General features: G+C 41.5%; 1 protein-coding gene across 5 annotated transcripts; it reads left to right on the forward strand.

Moving 5' to 3' along the window:
* The first annotated feature begins 418 nt into the window (after nucleotides 1-418).
* On the forward strand, nucleotides 419-25,538 carry DKK3 (dickkopf WNT signaling pathway inhibitor 3). Of its 5 annotated transcripts, none has more exons than XM_081013786.1 (9): nucleotides 419-730; nucleotides 1,909-2,136; nucleotides 11,821-11,955; nucleotides 12,732-12,815; nucleotides 18,960-19,052; nucleotides 19,887-20,031; nucleotides 21,993-22,028; nucleotides 23,681-23,837; nucleotides 24,605-25,538. In XM_081013786.1, the coding sequence occupies exons 2-9, from the start codon at nucleotides 1,933-1,935 to the stop codon at nucleotides 24,816-24,818; spliced, it is 1,068 nt and encodes a 355-aa protein (XP_080869912.1). In that variant the 5' UTR covers nucleotides 419-730; nucleotides 1,909-1,932; the 3' UTR covers nucleotides 24,819-25,538. The 5 variants fall into 5 exon arrangements, with proteins under 5 accessions (XP_080869912.1, XP_080869915.1, XP_080869914.1 ...); XM_081013788.1 differs by lacking the exon at nucleotides 419-730 and adding an exon at nucleotides 862-884; XM_081013787.1 differs by lacking the exon at nucleotides 419-730 and adding an exon at nucleotides 875-1,000.
* The last annotated feature ends 650 nt before the right edge of the window (nucleotides 25,539-26,188 follow it).

A 26,188-nucleotide genomic window follows, 5' to 3' on the forward strand; every position in this document is an offset into this window, starting at 1 on the left:
TTCTATTCATTTATTATTTTTCCTTGCACTCACGACCTGGAAAAAAGAGACAATGCACATACTTTTGTAACCTAAGAAAATCTTTTAACAAAAAATATTTTTAAAGAAAGAAAGCCAAATGAACTTTCTTCCAAGAAATATGAGCAGGTTAGAGCAGATCCATCTTGTGGCACACAGATGACACGTGCTGACCTGGCCTCTCCATCCAGCCCGCGGGGAATCCCTTTTTGTGTGTGGGGGGGGTGACAATGTGCCCCCTCTTCTTTCAGGTTTCACCCGTGGCTGGGCAGCCCCCAGCAGCCCCAACCAACTAATCAATGTGGCAGCTGGGCAGCTCCTAGCCCTCCCGCCCCCCTCCGGACCCCAGTCCCTTGGCTCCTCCCACTTCATTCATCTCATCTGTGGTTGCCTGTTGGCGCCTGTTTGGGTTTCCTCGCCTGCAGCCAATAGCGGTGAATGTTGCTCAGCAGCCAGAGCCACAGCCGCCTGCTTCTGTTGGGGCGAAGGGAGGATTCTGGCGTCTCCTTCCTCAGCAGTCGGGCGGGAGTAGCCAACTCCGGAGGTGGGGAAAAGCATCCCTCACCCAAGCAGGGCAGCCCGCTGAAGAGAGGCCGGCTGTGGCGCCCCGCGGTCCGTGCGCGCTGGCCTGGACTTACGCGAAGGCGGGAGAGAGCGGTTACCTCAGGGCTTGTGGCGCGGACGGGTGCGCGGAGGGCTCTGCAAGAAGCAGGTATTGAGGGGAAGGCGGCGCGCGCGGTGGGGTCGGGGCTGAGGCGGCTGCCCTGGGCGCGCGCTGACGTGGGCTCGGCGGGAGGGGAGTCCGCGCGCCCAGGAGCGGGAAGGAAAGAGGGGCAGGAGTGGGCTCCTGGCCGTCGTCGTCCAAGGTTTGGGCTGGGCTGGCTGCTGGGGAAACGGCCCTCGTGCACGCAGGTCGTTGTTCTCCTCCCTCTCCACCCCGTAACGTGTGAAGGGAGAGCTCTCCTGCAGAAACTTGAAGGGGGTTCGTGTTCCTCCACTTCTTCCCTGTGGGCTCTTCCTTGCAGGATAAGAGGCACCTGGGTTCTTTCTGTTGTCTGAGGATGTCGCGCTGCTGCAACGTGTGTTTCTGAGGGCTTCTCAGTTGCGCGGGCATTGCTGCAGGCGTCCCTCGCCTGAGTTCAGAGCACGGGCGTCCTAATTGAAATTATAATTTGAAAAACCAAATAAATATTTTTTTAAATAAAACAAGAGCACGGAGTCCTCGCTCTTTAAGGCTGCCTCCTTAAGACGGCTGTCCAAACACCCTTCCCTTGAAACAACGAAGAGGTGGGATGGGAGGAGGAGGGGTGGTGCTGGTAAATGCTTCACGCGTTATTGTGGTCTGGGGTGTATATGGTCTATGAAAACTTATGCCCAGCGATATGCATAGTCTTCTACTGCATATCCGTTTCTGAAGTTAAGGGATAAGTGCTCTTCCTTCTGCAGTCAAAACAGCAGCCCCTGCACGTAAGAGGGAAGCACCAGCAAACCTGGGAGAATTGCAAAGTTGGCAGAAATGTTTTGGGGTGGGGGAAAACCTTAAGGTGAGAACCCCGGGAACAACTTATCATTATGAAACTCTTTCCATGAGGCATCCCAAAGCCATTTACTATTCAATGAGGATTCAGTATGCTTGGTTGGATCCTACCTGCTATACCTATAAAGCGCATTTTCCTCTCAAGGAATTCTGGGCACTGTAGTTTACCGCATGGCAAATTTTCCCAGTATCCCTTAAATTACAGTGCGCAGAATTCTTTGCAGAAAAATGTGTTTTCATTGTGTGGTTTGCACACCATTAAAGGATTAGGAAGAAAGGTGTGTGTGTTCCCTGTGTCATGAAAATGGGTTCAATTCCTTTTTCTTCTTCTTTTTTTTGGCATTTATTTCCAGGGAGTTGGTGAGACATTTCTGAGGATGTTCCTGCTTGGCTCAAAGCTCCTGTTGCTGGCTTTCCTTTTTGGGGTGGCCCACGCAGCTCCTGCTTCAGATGGAGATGAGCAGCCTGAAGAAGTACTACTAAACTTTCCCAAGGATGAAGCTAGTCTGAATGAAATGTTCCGAGAGGTAGAAGAGCTGATGGAGGACACACAGTACAAGTTGAGGAATGCAGTCCAAGAGGTGAGACTTGCTGTCCAGATCGATTGGTACAGCTGTGGATGAGAAATGGGCAGAAGGTTAACCTTAATACTAAGCAGAGTGACTTTTTTTTAACATACAAAACAGAACTAGTTTGTTTGAAATATTTGCTTGAAAACCCACAGTTGGGTTGATCAGGACAATGAGAGTGTGGCAAAACATGGGGGAAACTGTGTTCAGAGTTCCCTAAATGGTGGATTGGTGGATTTTTGCTTGTTTGTCAGGAATTGGACCAATCTGTTCAGGCTATGCATTTAGATAATACAGGTTCTCTTCCTGAGCTGGATATTGAGCATGCTGGATATTGGATATTGTCTGGATATTGAGCTGGATATTGTCTGGATAATGAGCATGCAAACCATTGGGGATATGGAAACAGGCTTAGAGCTGTGTCCACCTTTCAGTATTGCTGCATCAACAGTTCACTTGCATCCTCTCTGTTCTAGGCATCTGTGAGTAATGGAGGAGTTCTTGCTGAAGGACATTAAAAATATCTGCAGACAGCATAGCTTCAAAGAATCTTACAGTAACTGGGTCTCCTAGTGTAACACTTTTCAACAGAAGTAGTAGATGCCAGAGCCAAAAGAGAGGGTGGGGGAAAGAATGTGAGAGAACAGGGCACTTAATCACAATTCTAAAATGCACACACCATGAGAAGTGCAGGTACCGTACAAATAAGTTATTCATTGTTCACATGAATCCAGGTGCAGAGCTTGGAAGAAGCAGGCTTTAGGCATCCATTCCTGTCATCTACAAATCTCCACTTTCACTTTGCACAAAGGAGAGTACATTAGCTGCTGTTTCCGTTCCTCTTTTCTTTCTCTGAAGTTGCATATGTTTCTTCTGGCCAATAATGCTAGGGTGGGGGTGTAGTTTGACCTTGTTCCCTAGCCTCAGTAAACATTTTGATAATGTGAGGGATTTGCTGCAGTTAGTTGTCTGGGGTGCTTTCACACTATTACTACACAGCCCGATATGTGGCTCCTGCCCCTGCTAATTTCATGATGGATAAAATCAGCAAATGTGGATGGCTGATCTGCTTTTGAAGCAATGCTGGCAGGCTTATTACACACCACTGTTACATTTCACTTGCATTTTTACATTTACCTTCCAGTTCTGGATACTGCTAAGTATGCCTTCTTCTGCCAATATATATATCTAGAATATGGTTTTGTTATCTTCCGGACCCAGGGGCATCTTCCACCATCGTCATTACATACTGTTACAGCAGGAAATGGCCATAGATTTCCTGAGTGGCATAAAAGACAAGAAGGAACAATTGAATGTGATATGGAAGATCCATATGAACAGGTTACATTGGCAATAGTAGTACTATATCCTATTATCATCCCATGGGCGGGGGAAAATTATCTTAATGCAAGGGATGAAATTTGCTCAGCGCTTTTCTAAACTGATAGTTATGTCCTACAGGAAACAAAGATTTTTGGGAGGAAAGAGATAGCTACAGTCCTGAGTATAGTTACTAGTGAGTAAACCTTGTTGCACATAGGAAACTCCCCCCCCCCATATGTGTGCCTTCCAGTAGACCCTCAAAGTTGCTTATGTGTTTACAAGTATTTTAAATGCTTGCCTAAGTTTTATAATAACCCAGCTAGCTCATCTGAACCTCGTTTAGATTCAGGGTGGAGATATTAGTTTGTATGCTTAGATTACATTTCTTAAAAAATAAATAATTGGTTGAGTATTCTTTTAAGACTTTAGGAATGAATGGAGCTTAGCTGCAAACTCAAATGAACTTATACATGACCTGAAGGGAAACATAGAAATGGCTGCTTGAAACCTATCTAGTCTTGAGTATGATATGACCCACCTCCATATTATTGCTCCAGAAACCTTACCTTTTTGCAGTGAGAGTCCTAACTTTACAACCCTGGAATATTTCACATGCAATTTATGGTATAAGCTAAGGAACAGGAAAGCATACTTTTCCAGTGGCAAAATGAGTGCTAGTGCTGGTTGGATGTAGTAACCCTGCAACAGAAACACTTCTCTAAATGAAAGAAGGCATTGCTTGATTTTGTGTTTTCTGCATCTTCCCCCAACAAATGTATTAAATCTGTGCATTTGTTGTACGGGAAATTGGCTGGAAAGGATGTTATTGAAGACTTGCTTTATGTCCCTGCTAATTGTCCACTGTTTATGATTCCTGGTTTGGGAACCTTTCCCCATCCTGTACACTGTTGCACAGAAATAATTATTCTGTTGAGAGATTATCATAATGTCTGTTTCTCCAGATTTAGCTTGCTCTCCTCCCTTTATCCTGCTGCTTCACAGCATTTTTTATTCGCTACAAACTGCATGCCTACCCATCAGTTCAATTGTTTATAACTTGGCTTCTAACAATAAAAGCTTGTTCAGAGGAAACAAGTATCCAAAGTTGCATTTGCAAATGTCAGTTTCTCAAGAGTTACAGTAAAAGCTTTTTAACAGGGTTGTGTATGCATGATGTATTTTTCTTCACCTTTAACACTGGCAACAATCCAAAGAAGTGAGGGTGGGTGCTGAGGAACATAAATCTTAAAAGTAGCTTGTGTTTGAGGAGGGGACAGAAAAGAGGGTGAAAGTCTTACTGTCTGAACTTGAAGATTTTATTTTCTTGGCCAGCAGTTATTGTTGTTTTTAAGATATGTTTGCAACTTCTTTGTGAAAAAGCTAATGGTTTCTGTCTTGTGGGGCTCCAGTAGTTAAATTTCAGTGGTTTTAATGGAGCAGCAGGAGGGAGAGAACAAGGTTTCTGTTTGTATATTTGAGAGTAATCCAGCTGTTTCAAATTTGTTTTCCTGAGAGACTGAAATGAATATGGTTGCACTTTTCTTCATCCTGAATTTTAATAGCTTACTCTTGCATGGGTTGCATTTCCTCCTCTGAAAACTCTAGATTGGAAGATAAACACCACACCCCCAATTTTCTTTCTTTCTTTCTTTCTTTCTTTCTTTCTTCCTTCCTTCCTTCCTTCCTTCCTTCCTTCCTTCCTTCCTTCCTTATACATCCATTGCTTATTTGAGCCCAGGTTTGGCCTAGAATCTGTGTCAAGTTCAGGTTTGGGATATGTGAAATGATGAATGCTTTTTTGACTCTATTCAGGTTCCTTCTCTCTCTGGGTAGATGGGAACAGCTCATAGTTCTGCATCTGGGATTAGGCAAAAAATTTTCTTATCAAAAGAAATTATGTCCAGGCAAGGTTGACCCTTGGCACTTAATTTTGTAAAGGTCATGGTACCTATAAACTGCCTCTACCTTCTGCTTCTAGCTCTCTTAAAACATTTTTCACTGACACTGGTGAGATATCAGTGTTGCCTTGTTTTCTGTTATTGGCACCCTCCAGCACTTTGAACTAAATGACAATGTAATCAGTGGGCATGCCTTCCAGAAATGTGTTGACAACTGAAGCACTGGTTACAGCTTTTCCCTTTGCTGCAGGAATCTGGGAAATCATTGTCCTCCTCCTACTCTTTCATGTTTCATAGGATAAGGGAGAACAATAATGGTCCTTCTCTAAGGAAAAACTTTTATCTTCTTCCTAACACATACATTTAAGAGGGCTCTTGTTAACATGGGAATGATTAAATTATATTGATATAAATTTAAATTTAAATTTAAATCTGACTACTATATTTGGTTTTAAAGTTCTGCCTTTGTAACACTTCTGGGTCCATTCTTGACAAAGCTATAGGTTTCTATGCTGCTTTACTTCCTGTTGACATAGTCTGTCTCTCTCTCTGTGTGTGTGTATATATATGTATATGAGAACCAGGAAAGGAAATGGAAGGAAGTCAGGAGGTTAAAGAGAACTTCTGAAAAGATGTTTTTTGTTTTAGTTCTTATATTCCATGTTGTATATTTTGTATTTCTCATTCTCTTTTTTTGATGGAAAACAATTGTTGAATTTGAAATTGTAAAACCAAGAAAAATCTACCGTATTTACACATACAAAAGACATAGTCTGATTACATATGGCCTTGGACTTAATCCCAATCTCAGTTTAATTGCTGAATTGCTGGTTCATGCAAGTTGTAACCCGATACTTTAGTTACTGGATAGCTGTGTCAGTTTGCTTTGAAATGAGACTTCAGCTGTCCAAATAAAAGCCTTAAAATACGTAGGTTTGCAGTTTGTGAGTAAATAATGTCTTTCTTTAAAATGAGTAATGAAACAAACCCATATTGAAAATAATTGCTCCACAATAAAATATAAAAATTTGTTGTTGTTGGGTGCCAATCCATTCATTATCAGTAAAATCAATCAATGACACTAACGAGGCTACATTAAAATATTAAGGCAAGCCATAAATAAAGTCAGCCCACAGGCCAAAAGCCTTGATAACAGAAAGTCAAAGAGAGACTCCATAGAGGAAGCCCCACTGCTTGAGTTCAGTTATTGAGAAGGCCCTTTTCTCATTCTGCTGCCAAATTTATTTATATCCTATACAGATGTTTACATGCCACACAGGGCAACTGACAACAAAACCAGCCATAATACATAATATATATGTGCCTCGAATACTGGAGGGACTGAGAGAAGGACCACTCCGGAAAATAACAAACTCCAGGCAGGTTCATATGAGAGAATATGGTCTTTTAAAGTAATCTGATTCCAAGCTATAGAGGGATTGTGCTCCTAAACACATTGGAAGTCAGTGAAGGCAGTCACATGCTTCCCATAGCTGAGGTTTCTGAACAGTTTTCAAAGGGAGCCCCATATTTAGCATTTTGTAGTAAAACGTAAGAAGATGATCTGACAAATCTAGGAATGGGCATAATTGGCACACCAGTTTCAATTTATGCAGCAGAATTCCTGGCTACCACTGGGACCTGCATATCCAGGCTTAGAGATGGATTCAGGAGGACATCCAGACTGTTTCTGAGTCTTCAAGGGAATTGCAATCGCATGCAATACAGTCTGAGCCTTTGTTGCCTGATCTCCTGTTCTACTGACCAATAATGCTTCTGTTTTGTCTGGGTTAAAGCTATAGTTTGTCCATCCATATCTGAATTGTTATTAAATCCAGACACCTACAGGTCTTCAGTAGCTTCTGTGGATTCATTAAAAGACTTTTGTATCACAATGAGCATCTGATTCAAACTTAATTCTGGCTTTCCATCCATTGTATAGCTGAATGTATCTTGGAGTGTTGTGTTAGCTAATTTGTGCAAGGTGTTAAAGCTTAAGACATGCATAGGGAGCAAAAGGAGGGTACCTGAGAGAGAGTACTAGGAAGTAACTGTCTTGGTCCAGAGGGTTTGGGAGCTTATTTTAGAATAGGATGCTGAGTAGATTACATCATTTGTATTCCTTACAAAGCTTTGTTGGCAATCTTAAGTGATTTGACTGTGGATGGCAGTCTCTGCTGGCTCTGTCCTTTTGTGTATGTTTCCATTTTTCAATTGTTTTAATCCTATTTTGCTTATGTCACCAGGGAACTTATTTTATGGGAAGACTAAAAATGTAATAATCATTACAGAAACTGGTATATTAACAGCCCTTTGCAATGATCTGTCAGGTAGGTTGTTAGTAGAACAGAGCACTAAAAATTATTCTTATGTCAAAGATGTGTGTTCTGCTCTGTGACAAACTACACCTTTAATTCAAAGATGTGTCATACAGCAGATGAAACAGAAATGATTTTGTTGTCTGCACTTAATATATTCTGGATGTGATTAGGCCCCTGCTAAATACTTTTCTTTACAATGTGTGAACTCCCATTTCAGTGGAAAACAGACCTCTAGGAAGAGTTTCCTGTAATGTAGGAACAGCTAAGTATCATTACGCATATGCCAGAATTTCCATCATATGATCCTTCAGTGTATTAGGTTTACACAGTAAGAACACTTTTCCTTTTTCCATAACACTGTAGCTTGGTTTTGGATATTTCAGCACACAAGAATGTAAGTGATAGTAGTAAATGGAAAGGAGAGTCAGTAAGGAATATAAACAATGTCCACCCAACACTACAATTCTGATTTATAGCACATCACATGCTTTCCCTAAAGTTGAACATGTGACATACATTGTTAAAATTGCTGCAACCCTGAACAGAGTCTGTGTCCTTTGTGCTGAAGAACTGAACAGTGTACTTATGCACATGGGAAGATGGGAGTGTTTATTCATGAGTAGAGTTTGACTCTTATTTGGAAAATAAGAGCCAACCCAGTTAGCCCATTCTGCTAGCTGAAGCCAGAGCAAGGAATCCCACTAGCATAACAGGGCTTTCCCCCTCTCCACCTGTGTACCTCCTCCCCCCAAACTGCTTTGGAGGGTCTTGAAAATCTCCAGAACTGCACATGGTGGAAAGGGAAGGGCTGTCACTCCACTGGGCAAACAGGAACAGTTGCACTGATGGAATGGTCTCCTTAGTAGTATGTTGAATTCCATCCTTAATCTGTTCAGTAATAATCTGTGCTGCCAATAAACTCATATGGGTTGGCATGCCGTTTGTGTTAAGACCTGATCGCTGGTTATGTGAACACTTCCTTGCCCTGAATTCTGGACTCTTGCAATAGCTTAAACTGGTCTGAATCTATCACCATGAGTACACTGAGAGCGGAATAAGAGGACATGGCTAATCTGTTTATTCATGAAGTGGGAATGAATATTGAATTTCTCTCACTTCTAATCATACCTGTGGTTCCTACCAGAAATGATATAAAAAGCTTGTTCACAAGTCCCAACTCCTGTTTTTGAATAGCCCCTAGTGGAGCCTCCTGGAAGTGATTGTGATTGCAACAGGGGTAGCATCTCCTGTTTTGCCACTTGATGCTGCCACCACCATACCTGCTCCTGCCACTACCTTGCACCCTGTTGCATACACTGCTGGTGGTGAAGTGCCACCACCATCAGCACCAATTTCAGGCAAGATTGCAGTGATCTGGGGTGATATCCTGTGCAATTTTGGTCAAGATTTGCCAAAAACATGCACCACTGGAGGAGGCAGCTGGACAGGCAGGGTACCCATGGGTGTGCCACCTGGGGTACTTCTGCCACCTGAGGCAGCGCCTCACCCTGCCTAATGACTGGGCTGGTTCTAGATTGCAATATAGGTGGGTGGTGAAGTTGACTTGAGAATGCATTTAGCCATCTGCTCTAGCCTGATTATAGGTTTGCCTTCTGTTTGCTCAAAGCAAACATAACACAGTTTCTTAGTTCCATAGTTCTAATGTGTTAGGACAGTTCAAACATCTATCTTGGGAAGTACAGGAATAGGCAAATAATTGAAGAGGAGGGGTGGATTACTCTCTTCCCTTAACAAGCGATAACAAAAGCACAGCAAACTGACTTCTCTGTCAAACGAATAGTAGCAAACAAAGGAAAAGAGAACTTTCAGTGCAGTAGTCTTTACAATCTCTTATCAATGAACTAATTCTGTTTGTCTCTCTTTCCTTTTCTTTCCCATGAATGGGTGTGTCTGTCTTTTTCCTTCTCTGGAAAAAAATTGTCACACGAACATTTTTATAAATTGCAGCATTTCTAGGTTTGGCTGGACAGGAGAAGTATTACGTTACATTTTATATCTGTATACCACACACACTAGCACACATCAAATACCCAAATGGGACTAGATAACTTTGCGTTTACAGTAAGCCCTCAACTTGTGCAGGGGTTATGTTCCTAAAGCCATGTATAATTCATACTTAATTTTCTAATTCCAAAGGCTACACAGTAGGTTATGTTTAAATCTGCAATGGATTCCTATTGGTGGCACAATTCGGTTGCTTAACTGCCTGGAGGCAGTTGGAGGATGGTTGGTGGTTAACAGATTGAGCTTGAATCCTGACAAGGCTGTTTTTGGGGGACAGAGGGCAGGCAGGTGGGGGGAACTCCCTGGTCATGAATAGGGTAACTGTGCCCCTGAAGGACCAGGTGCGCAGCCTGGGAGTCATTTTGGACTCACAGCTGTCCATGGAGGCACAGGTCAATTCTGTGTCCAGGACAGCTGTCTACCAGCTCCACCTGGTATGCTGGCTGAGACCCTACCTGCCTGCAGACTTGTCTTGCCGAAGTGGTGCATGCTCTGGTTATCTCCCACTTGGACCACTGCAATGCGCTCTGTGTGGGGATACCTTTGAAGGTGACCTGGAAACTAAAACTAATACAGAATGTAGCAGCTAGACTGGTGAATGGGAGTGGCTGCCTGGACCATATAACACCAGTCCTAAAGTATCTTCACTGGCTCCCAGTGAGCACAATTCAAGTGTTGGTGCTGACCTTTAAAGCCCTAAAGGGTCTCGGTTCAGTATACCTGAAGGAGCATCTCTATCTCCATCGTTCTGCCCGGACACTGAGGTCCTTCTCCTCGGGTCTTCTGTTGGTTGCCTCACTGCAAGAAGCGACATTACAGGGAACCAGGCAGAGGGCCTTTTCTGTAGTGGTGCCCGCCCTGTGGAACACCCTCCCTTCAAGTGTCAAGGAAATAAACAACTATCTGACTTTTAGAAGACATCTGAAGGCATCCCTGTATCAGGACATGTTTAATGTTTAATGTTTGATGTTTTTGTATGTTTTGATATATGCTGTGAGCCGCCCACCTGTAGTATTAGCCAGTGGTGGCTGGTGGTGTGGAGGACAAAGCAGACAACCATATGCAGAGTCAGAGTCAGGGATAACAAGAAGCAGAGCTATTGGTAGTTGAAGTCCTGCAAGGCTGCAGTCCTGTGCATGCTGACATGAAAGTAAGCCCCACGGGACTTAGCTCAGAGTAGAATGCATAGGTTTTTGTTAATCATCACAATATAATTAGTCATTACATGCAGGAATAATACATCGTTCCTATGGAAAAGGCAGCAAACATTGTCTTTAGGAAGGAAATTATTTTGCAATACTCAGTTCTAGTCTGGTGCATGTTTACTTAGAATCTAGCCCTGCTGAATGTAGTAGGACTTGCTCCCAGTGTTTAGATTGTGATTAGCACATTTTCTCCACACAGGGTTCTTGTGCTTTTAAAGCTGCAGGGGAGGCAGATGTACAGGTGTAGCTTTTCCTAGAATGAAGATTCAGCAAACTTGACAGCCTGCTTCAGCCATCAAAATGAATCACCATGTTTGAACAGTCAGAGATTAGTTGCAAAACTCTTTCAGGGCATGCAAACCTGTCGGACCCAGAGACTAGCTAGCTTAAGACCCACAGTGTGTGCCAATCAGATAAGTAAACAAGAAATCCCTCACCCCCAACCCTGCATTTCAGGTCCATTTCAGGGCATGCAAAGACCAGAAGACTACTTTGTTTGCTCTGAAGGCAAGTAAAATTAGAGCAGTGTGGGGAGCATTGATGCTGCTGGCCAGGTTTGGACATGGCTGCTGCTGTCAATGGTCAGCATTCTGAGAGTAACTCTTGGGAGTCAGCTGTCAGTGCTTGAAGCTAATTGATTGTTCAAGTTAGTACTCACAGTCCTTGGAGCTGATTGTCTGTGGCTGTCTGTCATGGATATTATTTTTGCAAATAACTGTGTCCTTGCCCTCTTTGAAGGCTATTTTTTTAGTGGGAGTTACTTTGTTTTCTGGACAGTTATGGGATCGGGGCCAGGTCACATTGATGTAGGCAGAATGTAGAGTCTCCAATAATATACATAATTTGTTGAGTGGTGCCTATAATTAATAATTGCTTTAGATGCTGTCTAGTATTTATTACTTGTTTTGATCATGATTTTGCTAGATGGAGGCAGAGGAAGAAGGTTCTAAAAGGATAGAAGTTGACTTTGAGAAGCTACCTGCCAACTACCACAATGAATCGGACACAGATACAAAAATTGGAAATAAAACCATACATAGTCACCAAGAAATTAATAAGGTAAAGAGCTGCATTTTGTCTGTAATTTATATTGTCTGTGCCGTGGTAACAATTGGATTTCTATAATACCTTTTGCACTGTACTGCCCCTGGAAGGCTGGTTGAAAGTTTACGGCCGCTGGCAGAATCATGCTGCCCATGTGCTAACAATATAGTAAAGTAACTTTTGTCCATTTCCAATATCTGGGCCCAGGCCAAGGTGTTGGCTTATTGCCTATAAAAGCTTCAGTGGTCTGAGCCAACGTATATGGAAGGGAAATTGTCAAGGCATTGAAAAAGGCATATTTAGTGTGAAGGAGCTGGGTGTAGACAAGATGAGCAGAAATGTATTATTACAGTATAATCCTATGCAAGTCTACTTGGAATAAGTGTGATTGTGTTCAGTGGGGCTTACTCCCAAGTAAGTATGCATAGAGTTACATTGGTAGCCTCCTTTTGACTCACCTTGAGGTCTGTGGAAAGTAGTCTAGAGATGCTCCTACAATGGTTACAGCCTTGGACTGCAACACTGCCCTCCATTTCTGTTGCATGTTTGGTGAACAAAGCATTCCAAATATTTTACATAGTAAGGAGTAAATTTCATGCTTTCTTTTTTAAAAAATGTGCGCCCCTCGTATCTTTCATTTGTATCATTTCCTTGATGATAGTTCAAAATAATGGGTATTTTTTTAAAAAATAGGGATTAATACATGGGGATTAGAAACACCCCATATCTCTGTTTAACTGAAATGAATTTAAAATATTGATTTAATGTACTGTGTTTATTTGCAATATTAGGCCACAGATAACAAGACTGGATCGACTAGCTATTCTGAAACTATTATTACATCAATACGGGAAGGAGAGAGCAAAAGGAATCATGTAAGTGACTTCTGCTTTTGAAAAGTGAAGACAAACTCCTAACTTTCCAAAGATGTTCAGCGCTGTATATAATGGGCAGTACCCATTCCTCTTGTCTCCCTGACCCCACACAAAAAAAATCTGGTGGTTCTCTCACTCCTCCAGAGCAGGCATGGGGGGCGGGGAGAAGAAGTTCCAGTGCAGAGCCCAAAGTAGTGGAACTGTTTAGTTGGATAGCACCCAATGGCTAAACTGTTAGGGTTGATGGATGGTCCATTTGTTTCAGTGATTCATATTTATAGACTGCTGTGTCCCTCATGCAGAGAACTGAAGTAAATAATGTGCCTCATGCTAGAGACAAGGTTCAGGTGCTTGTTTCTACCATGTCTCTCCATGTGGCGTGGGGACAATGTTGTGCCTCAGGAACATGTGTGAATGGCATGCAAACTTTTGGCAAATCCTGCACGCATTGTAGTCCGACTTGCCCAGTTTGCACAAAGGTTATGTTGTACCGTGCTTGCATTCTGCTAAGGTATTTGTCACTGTGCATCCCATTAGCTAGGCCAGAGTTAAAACCATCAGGTCACTTGATACCTGAGCCATGGCATCATTCAGGGGAGGACAAATCTTCTGTTGTGATTTTTGGCTTATTCCCTCCTCTGACTTGCTTTGCTATTAGTAGGTAAAACTCTAGCTGACATTAAATACAGCGGTTGAAAAAACTGCCCAAGTCTCGTGCTTTTAGAAGAAAAGCCGTTTGAAGTCCATATAGCTTTTAAAATGTTACTTTAAATAACATGGACACAAAGATAATAGAAGCAAAGCCTTATTTTAGAACTCCCCTCACAAAAGAGCATATTTCACACTCCCATTTTGGTGACAGCTCAGCTGATGTCCTTTCTGGCCCCCAAGTGAAAATATCTATTCCTAGTCCCTAGAACAGGAACTGGGCTTTTTGCCAGTACTGGCACCAGAGTCCAGTTCTTGGAAGGTGCTGTGTTGTTGAAGAGGCGCCATTTACATACTCAGACCAACTCTTCCTTACTCAGATTTCAGCTGCGATTGATGGCACTAAGATGGATATTAGGCTTTCATCCAAGAGTTTTATGAACTTGAGCTGTGAGCTGATGGAGCTGAATAAATTGTGGCTATCCATTGTGGTGCCACTTGGGTATTTTCTTAAACCTACATTTAATATTGACAGAGTTTAAAATAATTTCTCAGATTTTCAGTCTGGAGCAATGTATACTTTTAATTTTATAGAGCTTTTCTTGCTTTGAAATTGTGGCTCATATTCCATGTTTGTTTTGTTTTTGATCAGAGGAATTCTGAAACAAATATTGGAAAGCCTCAAAAGATAATTGATAGCAATACGTGATGATGCAGCCTTGAAGACGGTGCAGGCTTATATACTGGCGTTACTAGTAAATATACTTTATTTAAAATACTTAAATTACATATTACCCTACATAAGTGCAAGGCAGCTAATAAAAGAATATTAAAATATGATAATTCTAAAAAGCAACAAGAATAAAGAGCCAGCAGGTAAAACAATTAAATCTGTGCTTTAAATGTTGGTGCGTGTCATTCCTTAGTCAATTTGTATTGGGTTGAAGAAACTTACCAGAAGTCTGAGAAAAACCCTCTTGTTGTATGCTAAGCATCTGAATGTATAAAGCTAGGCTGCTGGGCATCTGTTCCTTGCTTCAAGTCCTAAAATATACTGGACGATATAAAACATTAGCCCCCTAGTTGCAAGGCCTTGTCTTTGGGAACGTAAGTTACTAGAATTGCTTTTGAAGAAATTCCCCAGAAGAGGTGCACTAAGAAGCAAAGTCCCATAGCCTCTGTGTCTGCAGTCTTACCTACGAGTCTTTAGCCTTTTGGAAAACATTGTCTCTGTCCAGTGTTAAAGGGTGGGGAAAGCATAAAATGTCACCTGCTTTTGAAAATTTATGGGTATAAACTGGGAGTATAGTGAGTGGGATGATACAGAAGTGCTGGAAGCTCTTGGCTCATGCAGTATATTCATGATGTGATGGAGATGGATGTGGGAAGATGACACTTCAGTTTCCATGTACTTATCATTTTCTGCTTATTGCTGATCCCAAATCAAATCAGCAGGTGTAAACAATATTGCAACCTGCAGCTGCTATAGCCCATCAAAAAGAATGCTGGTACGCTAAATTGAATTATAGGTTGTTTGGTTTGTTAATTTGTTAAAATGCCCTAGCCTGCAGTAGTTCACTCCAAGGGGGACTGATAATCAACTAAAACAAATCAATATAAAACAGAACCAAACCAAACCAAACCAAACCATGAAAGCACAGTAGAAATTTTAAAGCATATAGGTGATAGCAAACTAAGTCAAGCCCAGAGTAGACCCAGTGCAATAAATGAACTTAAGATAGAACTCTATCAAATCTCATTGCCCTAAATAAGAAGCTCCCACACCACACATGGATCAGGTCCATGAATGCACAATAAGTAAATGCTGATGGGGGTGAACTAGGCTGTGTGTGTGGGTGTTTGTGTTTGTGTTATCCTCTCCTCTCAGTCCAGCTGAATCCAGTGAGTGCATGAGAAAGAAGCATAGAGGAATGACTAATATAAACTGGAACCACTTAGATAAAGTTAAGCTTTTTATGTCAGCTAGATAAAATATTATTTGTTCCCTTTTTCTGATTAAGACTTTCAAGGGTTTTTTTCAGCATCTTTTGCTAATGAGTGTTTGAGCTTTCTGGAAGGCTGAGTCACTGCTAGCTGTTGTCAGGAAGGCGATCCAGAAGAATACTGCCATCAAACCAATATTTTATTCACTGTGGATCTGAGCTTTTCCTTCGTCCTGTCAAAATAATGCATGACAAAAATCTGCATGGTAGTTCTGCTGCACTTGGAAACATTCCAGTGGAAAAAAGGTGAACCTATGGCCCTCCAGATGTTGAATTCACATCATCGCTGGCTTTTGCCCATTGTTGCTGGAACAGATAGGACTTGGAGTGCAACAACATCCAGAGGGCCGTGCATTTCCCATCCCTGCCATAGAAGTTGCAAGACCAGTAGAAAACGACCAGGTTTTCTTGGGTAGTTGATGTTTCAGTTAGCCTGGACCCAAAGTATTCTTGAATACCAAGAATGCAATCTGACAGATCTTGCATATGCAGTGCCTTCATCTGTCCCTGGAACACGGTAAGCGCTTCTAATGTTCAAAGGAGAGAACAAATTCTCCCACAATTTTCCATAATGCTCCACAACACTAGTTGAGAGACAGTTTGCTTTTTAGAAAGAGTGTTTCATAAGCACAGCTCAGTGGTGAGTCATGGAAAGTTCTGATGCAGCTTGCAACAACAGAAGATAATGTAGGCCAGACCTTAAAGTCACAGCGTATTAAAAATTAGTTATGTAAGGTGGCTCTGTATGAATCCTTCTTGCATGACACAAGGTAACATCAGTAGAAGGTAATTCTGACCCACATACGTAAAACTAAATATAGACAAGCCTGAAAGTGTTGAGCTTCTCTGGCATAGTGCAGAATGACCCTTTTTTAAAAAGTCCCACTTTAAAGAAATACTAAAATGAAATGGAATTTATGCAAACGTTAATAAAATTATGTAAAACCTGAATGAATAAAAACAAAAACTTACAATTCTGAATCTCCCTGACAAGACAGAACATTTTCCCTCAAGATTTTTCTCCTCTTTTCAGTTACTACAGATAGAGAATGTGCAGTCTTCATAGTTGTGCATTTACTATGTCTGCCAAGTAGATAGATTATAGACTTATGGTCAGCCCTCTCCCCATCTCTCCCTGATCTCTGACTCTCCAAGTCAGATTTCCCATGGATACCTATCATAGCTTTAAATAAACTGTTGGCATAGAGAAGCTGCATGCACTATAGAACACATTTGCCTATTTGCAGCTCTTCAAGTATTTTCTAAAAGTTACTTTATATAGTAGCAAAAGCAGACCTGAGGTAGATGAAGGTTACATACAAAGTTTTGGTGCAATTTACAATTTATTTTTGTACAAGATAATGCAAAAGAAAACAGTCTGGATGCCAGTGAGGGAAACTGAGTTTTCTGGCTGAGTTGACGTCAAGTCTTGTTAGTCAAAATCTCAAGCGCTTGTGAACTGCTTTCATGTTGACTACCTTATAGGCAGCTTATATAGCTTATCAGAATTTAATGCAGTCTATTTCATAGAATTACACAAGTGTTCTTTTCCTCATAAAAGAGAGCATTTGAAAACACAATTCCACCTAGCATAAGAAGAGTGTACAATCCATTGTGACTGGTAAGTCTTGAATTCTGGGTTCTTGAGGCCAAAGTTGCTGCTCTTGGAATCTGAGACTCATTTAAACAAGCTGCTAATATTAGGTGAGTTTAGCTGCTCAGAATCAGGACTTATTCTGAAGGACGTTGACAAACTCAAAAGGGGTTCCCTGCCTTCTTATATTTTAAAATTCACAGGCCTCTCTAACCAAGCATGACTTGTAATCAGTGTGGAAAGTTGGCAGTTCTTGACTAACTTGTTTTGGAACTTCAAGCTTTCTTTCTTTCTTTCTTTTTCTTTTCTTTTTTTGAGATTAAACTGTACCACAGTCTGCCCACTGCAGATACAAAGGGACTGAGTCAGACAATGAAATACTGTTTGTTGAGACAGTGAAACATTGCTGTTAAAGCAAGAAAACTGCTTTTCTTGCTTTCTCAACATTATCTGTGAATGATAATATATGTTTCTACCTTGCTACCCACCCCACACAGGAGCTCAAGGTTGTGTACATTATCCTCCCTCCCCCCCCTTTATCTTTGCAACAGCCCTGTGAGGTAGGCTAGGCTAAGTAAATATAGGTACATAAGCAGCAGTTGTTGCCAATAGATTGTGGGGTGAGGGTGCAGGAGGCCCAATCCACATACAGTGTACCTCCCCCAGGAAGTCCTGTTGGCAGTCCTAGATGCAGGTGTTTTTTCCCATTAATTGGGGGATGGCTAATGGAGGGGTGTATGCCTTTTGTTATGTCATGCTACCACGGCAACCACTTTGTGTTATGCAGTGCCCCTCCATGGCGGCCATTTGTGGCTGGTACCCACAACACTTTCTTAAAATTCAAAATGCACACACTGGCCCAATGACCCCTACAGCAAAGAGTGGTTCTGTTTTAATACAGTGAGTTAAAATATTAGTTGTATCAAGCCTAATTTAGGCGCACTCCTGTTAAGCACAGCTCTGTACTCTAAGAGTGATATGGAACATTAATCATATTTTGGATAGACCCATTGAAGTCAATGGTCTCAAGTAATTTAAGTCCATTGATTTCCATAGTCAGCATGACTTATAAGTCCGTAAGGTGCCAACTACATAGCCAAGAAATGAGGAGGAAGCATTCTTATGATTCGCGATTTCAGCATTCTTCTTGGTATAGCACTATAACCATTTATATAATTATAGTGGTATGAGTGGCTCTTTGCCTTTTTCCACATCATTCCGCAGCTTATACTGTCTGCAAAAGTACTTGGAAAGTATTTAAGCTAGAATACATCTGATGAGGTCCATGGCAATATTTCTAAGATATTAATCCTTCAGTGTGCTGGCTGCTAGTTTTTTTTGAAAATGTCTGAAATTGAAATCTTCCCCAAGCCTAGAAAACAATGAAGATGTCAAATTTAAACACGCAATAAACTGCTTTGCAATAAAATCTTGTGTTCAACCTTTTGGGGAAGTCATGTACTCTTTTGAGAAACTGATGAAAGGAATCCAGCTAGGAATCCAGTTCAGCCTGAAATACGTCCATCACTTTTTTACTTACTGCTATGTAAGATGTTGGACTCTTATGTACCATTTGTAGCAGCTCTTTGATATGACCTGACAATATATTGATCTAGTGTTACTGAATGAGTGCATCCAGGGAGGTCAACACAGAATTGTTTTGCTGTTTTCTGTGACGTGGGACAAAGTTTGGCAAAACTCTGCATGTACTGTATGTGAATGCAAAAGGATATTCTTTACTTTCAAGTAATAGGTTGACCGCATAGCTTTGCTATGTAAAGCAATGTGTAGGACCGCAGTGTCCCAGTCTGCTACTAGTAAATCTTAGCTGCATGTGGTGTTATCGCAGCAACTATTTCTTCTATATACTTACCAAAGGTATGTCATTTCTTTTCTCAGGAGTGCATTATTGATGAGGACTGTGAGACAGGAAAATACTGTGAATTCTCCGGCTTGGAGTACCGGTGTCATGTTTGCAAAACTCAACACACCGTGAGCATTGCATCCCCCTTCCCCCCATCTAGCTCTTCTTAACTTGGCAGACAGGCTGAAGTTATATAACGGAACTATGTTGATTGTGTGATGCCTAGGTAATGTGAATAATAGTGACTGGTAGAGTCCAGGCCCTATTTATTTTAAGTACAAGAAAAGCAGAGTGAAGGTGGTAAAGTACTGATGAAATGCCTGCTGAACTCTCAACTTAAATTAGAAACATATGGTTTTAATTGTTTATATGTGAGCCTTAAATGTAATGACAGGAAATACCCTGTTCAGCATGGTAGAAAAACATAACCGGATTTTTCACAGGAGCAGAATTCTACATTTAAGTCCAACCTTTAAACTAATAGTCAAAATAGGTTTATTCATATAAACTATAATAGGGTACTTTACAGAGGTGTCCTTTATCCCCTTTACTTTTGGATTTTTTTTAAAAACCTAGCTTGTGCCGTTGGTTTACACCAGCTTCCAAAAAGTATTCAAGAACCGTCCCACATAGAGCACATTACAGTAATCCAGACTTAGCTGCATTTTGATCAGGAGCAAGTCACCCCACTATATCTGTTTTTTCTTTGTGGTGTGTGTTGGTGTGTTTCTTAGGCAATGCGCCATGTTTTTATATTAAGCTGTTACAGAATTACTGATGCAGTGATAGTGTGGACTTTCAGAATTTAGGTCAGTGGGATTGTTTAATGCAGGTCTATGAAGAAGTTCATGCCCGATGCAAGTTACTGTAGCCAGGTTATATTGACTGTATTTATGATGTTGTGCGTCCCATTATGATTAAGAACCAATTCAGCATGTGTGTGTTTATTTTTCTCTCCTAAGCAATGCTCTCGAGATGTGGAGTGTTGTGGACATCAACTCTGCGTCTGGGGTGAGTGCGTGAAAGCTGCCTCAAAAGGAGAAAATGGAACGATTTGTGAAAACCAGAAAGACTGCAATCCTGGAATGTGTTGCGCATTTTCAAAAGGTCAGCCACTACATCACTTTCTGCTGCTGTTCCTATTCTTTCCCTTGCACGAGAGGCCAAGCAAGAAACTACTTCAGTGTGTGAGCTTGCATTTCCACTGTATATTGCTCTTCACCAACCTTCAAGATCAGAGCCGTCTTTCCCATTGGTCTTAGTGGTTCATTGCGCCGGGGCGCTGGCCTCTCAGGGGCACCCTAGCGAGTGGGGGAGCTGCACGGCTTTGCCGGCAGCATCCCCTTTCCCTGCACACCCGCCAGCTGCGCCCTGCCAACTATATGGCTGGCGGGTGTGCAACTTCCTTCCCAAGCCTTCACAGGAGGAGAGCGATCCCCGCAGAGGCTTAGGATGGAAGCTGCTTCCCTCCCAAGCCTCTGCATCTGCTAAAGACGGCCCTGCTCCTGGTCGTTGTCCTCCTCCTGCTTCCTGGCAAAAGGCGGCGTGCAGCCTTCCTGGGCTGCCTTCTCAGGCACCCCAACACCTGACAGCATGTCAACCAGGACGTTTTCCTGCTTGATCGCCACCACCACGCCAGGGATCGGGGTGGTGGAGGAGGCAGAGGACATTTTCCACCTCCACCTCCCTTGTTTTGGAGTTGGGGGGGCGCTGGAGGGATCTTTGCACCATGGTGCAGGATATGCTTAAGACGGCCCTGTTCAAGATGCTTTGGGCTACAATTCCCATCATCCCCAGCCAGCATGGTCAATGGATAGGGATGACAAGAATTATAGAATCTTAGAGTTGGAAAGGACCCAAGGGTCTTCTAGTCCAGTCCCCTGCAATGCAGGAATCTCAGCTAAAGCATCCATGACAGATGGCCATCCAACCTTTGTTTAAAAACCTCCAAGGAAGGAGAGTCCACCTCTCGTGGGAATCTGTTCCACTGCTGAACAGCTCTTACCGTCAGAAAGTTTTTCTGAATCTTTAGTTGGAATCTCCTTTCTTGCAACTTGAAGCCATTGGTTTGAGTCCTACCCTCCAGAGCAGGAGAAAACAAGCATGCCCCTCCTCCATGTGACAGCCCTTAAGTTATTTGAAGATGGCTGTCATATCTCCTCTCAGTCTCTTTTCCAGGCTCCTTCAAGCACTCCTAAGACTTAGTTTCCAGACCCTTGATCAATTCCTCTGCACATGTTCCAGCTTGTGGTGCCCAGAATTGGACACAATATTCCAAGTATGGTCTGAGTAAGGCAGAATACAGTGGTACTATTACTTCCCTTGATCTGGACACTATACTTCTGTTGATGCAGCCTAGAATAGCATTAACTTTTTTTTGCTGCTGTTGACTCATGTTAAGCTTGTGTTTCACCAAGACCTCTAGATCCTTTTCACATGTACTTCTAGTAAACCAGGTGTCCCCCATCCTATATTTGTGCCTCTGGTTATTCCTGCCTAAGCGTAGAACCTTACATTTGTTCCTATTGAAATTCATTTTGTTAGCTTGTGCCCAGTTCGCCAATCTGTTACTGTCATTTTGAATTCCGATTCTGTTTTCTGCATCATTAGCTACCCCTCCCAGTTTGGTGTCATCTGCAAATTAGATGAGCACCCCCTCAATTTCTTCATATAAGTCATTTCTAAAGACAACAACAAGCCCAGGACAGAACCCTGTGGCACCCCACTTGTCACTTTTTTCTAGGATGATGAGGAATCATTAATGAGTACCCTTTGGGTTTGGTCAGTCAATCAGCTACAAATCTACCTAACAGTTCTCTTTCAACTCACATTTTACCAGCTTCCTTGTGAGAACATCATGGGAGTCTTTGTCAAAAGCCTTACTGAAATCAAGATACACTATGTCCACAGCATTTCCCTGATCCTCCAAGTTTGCAATTCCATTAAAAAAAAATCAAATCAGATTGGTCTGGCATGACTTATTTTTGAGAAAACCCATGCTGGGTCTTAGTGATCACAGCATCCTTTTCTAAATGCTCACAAACCGACTGTTGAATTATCTGTTCTAGGACCTTCCTTGGTATCAAAGTCAAGCTCACCAGCTGGTAATTACATGAGTCTTCCTTTCCCCCCTTTTTGAAGATGAGGATAACATTTGCCCACCTCCAGTCTGTAGGGACCTCACCTGTTCTCCAAGAATTCTCAAAGATAATAGACAAAGGCTCTGAAATTACTTCCACAAGCTGCTTTGGTACTCTTGGATGCAGCTCATCAGGCCCTGGAGATTTGAATTCATTTGAAGTAGCTAGGTGTGTTCCCTTACTACCTCTCTTCCTGTCTTGGGCTGCAGCTGCCTCCTACCACTTGCTTGCTTGTCCTTCCTCTTACTTTGGACATAGCCGAAGAGTTGTACTCCAAAACAACTGGAGCACAGCAGATTGAGGGAGGCTGGTATATATTAATCTGTATGTGTAGGAGAAGTCCGTGGCAGAGAATAATCCATAAAATGCACATCTTGTATAATACAAAATTTGGCCAAATGGTAAAGCAGTGTGCTTGACAACTGAGCATGATGCTATGAAAATAGTACTTTTAAAAAAAAAAACTCTGGATGATTTGTGCGAGATTTCCTGTCAACTAGCAGCAGTTTTCTTAAATCTTGAAACTCCTTTCAGTCTGCTTTGTATTTGCAAGGTTGTTGATATGGGAGGTTGTGTTTCTTGAGGCTCTGCTTTAGAGATTTTACAATGCTTTTGAGGAAAAGCTACCATTGTCAAGAGTATGAAAATGAGAACCAGGCACTGGGAAAGTCTTCCTTAGCTTAAATCGGAGAGGTAGCATAGTCCTACACACTTTCCCTGAGTCCATGTCCCTGCCCAGCCGTGATCTCGTTGGATGTCCAGAGGGCAGCTTGCTGTCTTGTGGCTTTTTTCTCATGATCACTCAGTATGAAAGAGAAATTGTCAGAGGAAGAGATTTCCCATACAAATCATCACCATATGGTATGTTGGTAACAAGTGTTCCCACTAGCTCTTAGTCCTCTGCAATCTGTAAAATAGGATTAGCATTGATCTCAAACAGCTCTTATGGAATGAAACAAGGTACTGTAAAGAAACAAGATAAAGGTAATTGAAGCATCTTACATAGAATAGATGCTGATAACGTTGATATCTGTTACTAAGCAAATTAGCTCCCGTTTCCCTAAGATGAACATATCGGTTCTGTTCAAATAATCCTAGACATCATGTTTATCTTTTTGCTCATACCTTGAGCAGGACATGCTGTGTTGAGATTACTAGCTGCTAATGGTATTAATTTCTTCTGAGTTAGTAGACCACCCTTTATCACAAGAATGTGCAATAAGTGAATTTGGTTTTCAGGATGGAGATATGCAGCCTTTTGTTCCAACTGAGAGCACTAAAGGCTTGTTTTAAGGCCTTGAAAACAAGATGGTGCACATATGACTAAATACATGTGCTATCTTGGTTAGGGTTAGGATTCCTGTGGATCTATTTGTCATTAGTAGTGTATTGTGTCCTTGTAACTTAATTAAGTGAATTAAGAAAGTTTTTCTAGGTGAACCCTTAGAATTTGTTGGAAGGAAAAGGACTGACATTGCTATGCAAACTCAGCTTGTCTTATATTTAATATTAGGCAAATTTATATTCCTTATTTTACATATTCAACCTGCACATATTCTGCATGTGAAACTGAAGAGATCAGACGTTTTACTGGATTTTCCAATTTTTACCTACAGACCTTCTGTTCCCTGTGTGCACCCCATTACCTGGAGAGAGAGAGCCTTGCTATGATCCCTCAAACAGGCTTCTTAACCTAATTACATGGGAGCTGGAGCCAGATGGAGCCCTCGATCGCTGCCCATGTGCACATGGATTCATTTGTCAAATGCAGAGGTAGGAAAATGGATTATTTTTCACAGAAAGATCAGGAGCAGATCCTGTGTGCACACCTCATTTTTCACTTGAAGACAAACCCACTTTCTGGACATATGACTTCCTAGACAAGCCTTCCCTGCCCTGGGGCTTTCCGGATGTTACTGGGTTTTTAACTCAGTCTCTGCCAGCATGGCCAGTTGTCTGATCTTGACAGGAGTTAGTCCAAATGTATGGAGGGTACCAGGCTGGGGGTGAATGTGCACACTGCAAAAATATTGACTGCTGATTTTTTGGGGTGGACCAGGTCTCATCTTCCCAAAAAACTTAAGGATGCAATCCTCCTGGTTCAGGTTTAAATCAAGTGCACAAATTACTCAAGACTAACTTAAGCCTCTGTGGTTTGAATTGCACTTAAGTTTGACTTGGAGTGGAGCTAAAGTGTATTAAAGAACCGAAACCTAATTTCCATAGGACATAAATGCCATGAATATATCAGATTTGCCTTTCTTTTGACCCTAACTGAACAGTGGCAAAAGAAGGGTTATCATTTCAGAGTTCAGGGAGAATGGAAAGAATTTTCAGTAGCACTGGTCTACTTTTGGATATATCCAAGACAGAATTGCAAACAGGACCACTGCATTTTAAGGGTACATGTTCTGGCTACTTTTAAAATGCCTCATAGTCTGAAGCAAATTATATTTTGGACTGGTTTCTCACACTTGTATGCATGCTTGCATAGGCACTTGTACAACTTATCTAAGAGAAATGCACAACTTTCTCAACAGGCATAGCAGTGATTCTCTCTGTGAACTCTCTTTCAATAAGACCCAAAATGAGGAGAAGCCTTTAGCAGTGGATGAAATATCACTTCTGGATTTTGTAACCTCACACATTCCTGGCGACTATGGAGAGAGATTGATTACAGAAGTACAGGAAGGTTTGGATGAAGACTTAACTGATCCAAAGAAACTGGATCTGATTTTTGGAGATGAAATGTAAAGTAGTTAAGCAAGTTAATTAGTCACACTCACCATTCTAGTAATTTAGATAGGGTGCAAGTTTAGAGTTATCAAACAAGACACTTTTTCACTACTGGATATAAGTGCAATAATTGAGAGTATATTCTACATAGTTATCTTCTTCTGCCCTTGCATGATCAGATGAAGTTTTCTCTTTTCAAGCTCAAACCAAATTCTACACTATAATGTCAAAAGTTGTCAATGGACTCTTTTGTGGACAAGTTTGAGTTTTAAACAAGGCATGATTTGAACTTGTTGATGGATTGATTAATTTAAGTCTATTTATGATTATTAGTGGTGGTTTGAGCTCTGCATTTTATGTATATGTTGCTTGTTTTTTCAAAATTTGTCAAGAGCCTTCTTGATTTTTAGACTGGGCATTGTTTTTATTCAGTCTTTTAAAATATAACCGACGACACTGCTGTAACTGTGTATTTTTTAAAAACAGCAACTACAGGAACTTAAGATTTTAAAATGAGGTATAAGGGATGAGAAAAGTCAGTGTGGCATGTAATTTAGCAATAATTAGTAAACATCTCTAACAAAGATCTGAAACTTTAACCTCAAAAGGATAGTAATCATTCCTCTAGATGGCTATTTTATCCTATCCTAGAAGCAAGTTCTAGTAGGCATGTATGTTTTATATAAAATGCATATTTGCTATTGAGCAGTTACAATAAAGCAGTATGATTTGAAAAAAGCCATATGAATCCTACTATCTTCCCTAGTAATGGGCACAATCTAGTAATGAGCCCCTCTCCTAGTGTCATCTATTTCAGCCCTTACCTGCTCCAACAGTCAAGCCCCTTCCTGAATAATACTAAGAACCACCAGGTCCAAATTTCACAAGTAATTTATCCTAAACCTGTTGTGAGACCTTTTAAACTTTAGGAAGACCCCAAAGTTGTTAAGGTTTTTTTTGTTACAAAAAGGCCATAAAATTGTGATTTTTCTATTGACTTGCCTAAGTTACAGGACAAAGCACCGCCTTTCAGAAATTTCCTCCGGATGTGAATTCTGCCTTTGAAATCCTGGTAATGTCCAGGAAAATCTATATGTCTGGCAGCCCTATTTCAAATAACATCACTACAGATAATATTTAGCACATAGTAGACTATAGGTGGAACTCTTGCATTTGGAGCCTAGAGTGGAAACAGAACCCAGCCCGCTCCAGTATCAAAGAGAAAAAGGGGAATTGACTCTATGTCAAAGCTGAGTTACAAATACTGTGGCAGGTAACTTTATTCTATATTACAGCTAAGGGCAGGCTCTTCATGTTTTCTAAGGAAGGTACTGAAACCCCTTTTTTAAAAAGATGCCAAGACAGAGTGTAGTTGCCAGATAACTATC

This window comes from Podarcis pityusensis (assembly GCF_964106645.2).
Source record: "Podarcis pityusensis genome assembly, chromosome: 1".
Lineage (NCBI taxonomy): Eukaryota > Metazoa > Chordata > Lepidosauria > Squamata > Lacertidae > Podarcis > Podarcis pityusensis.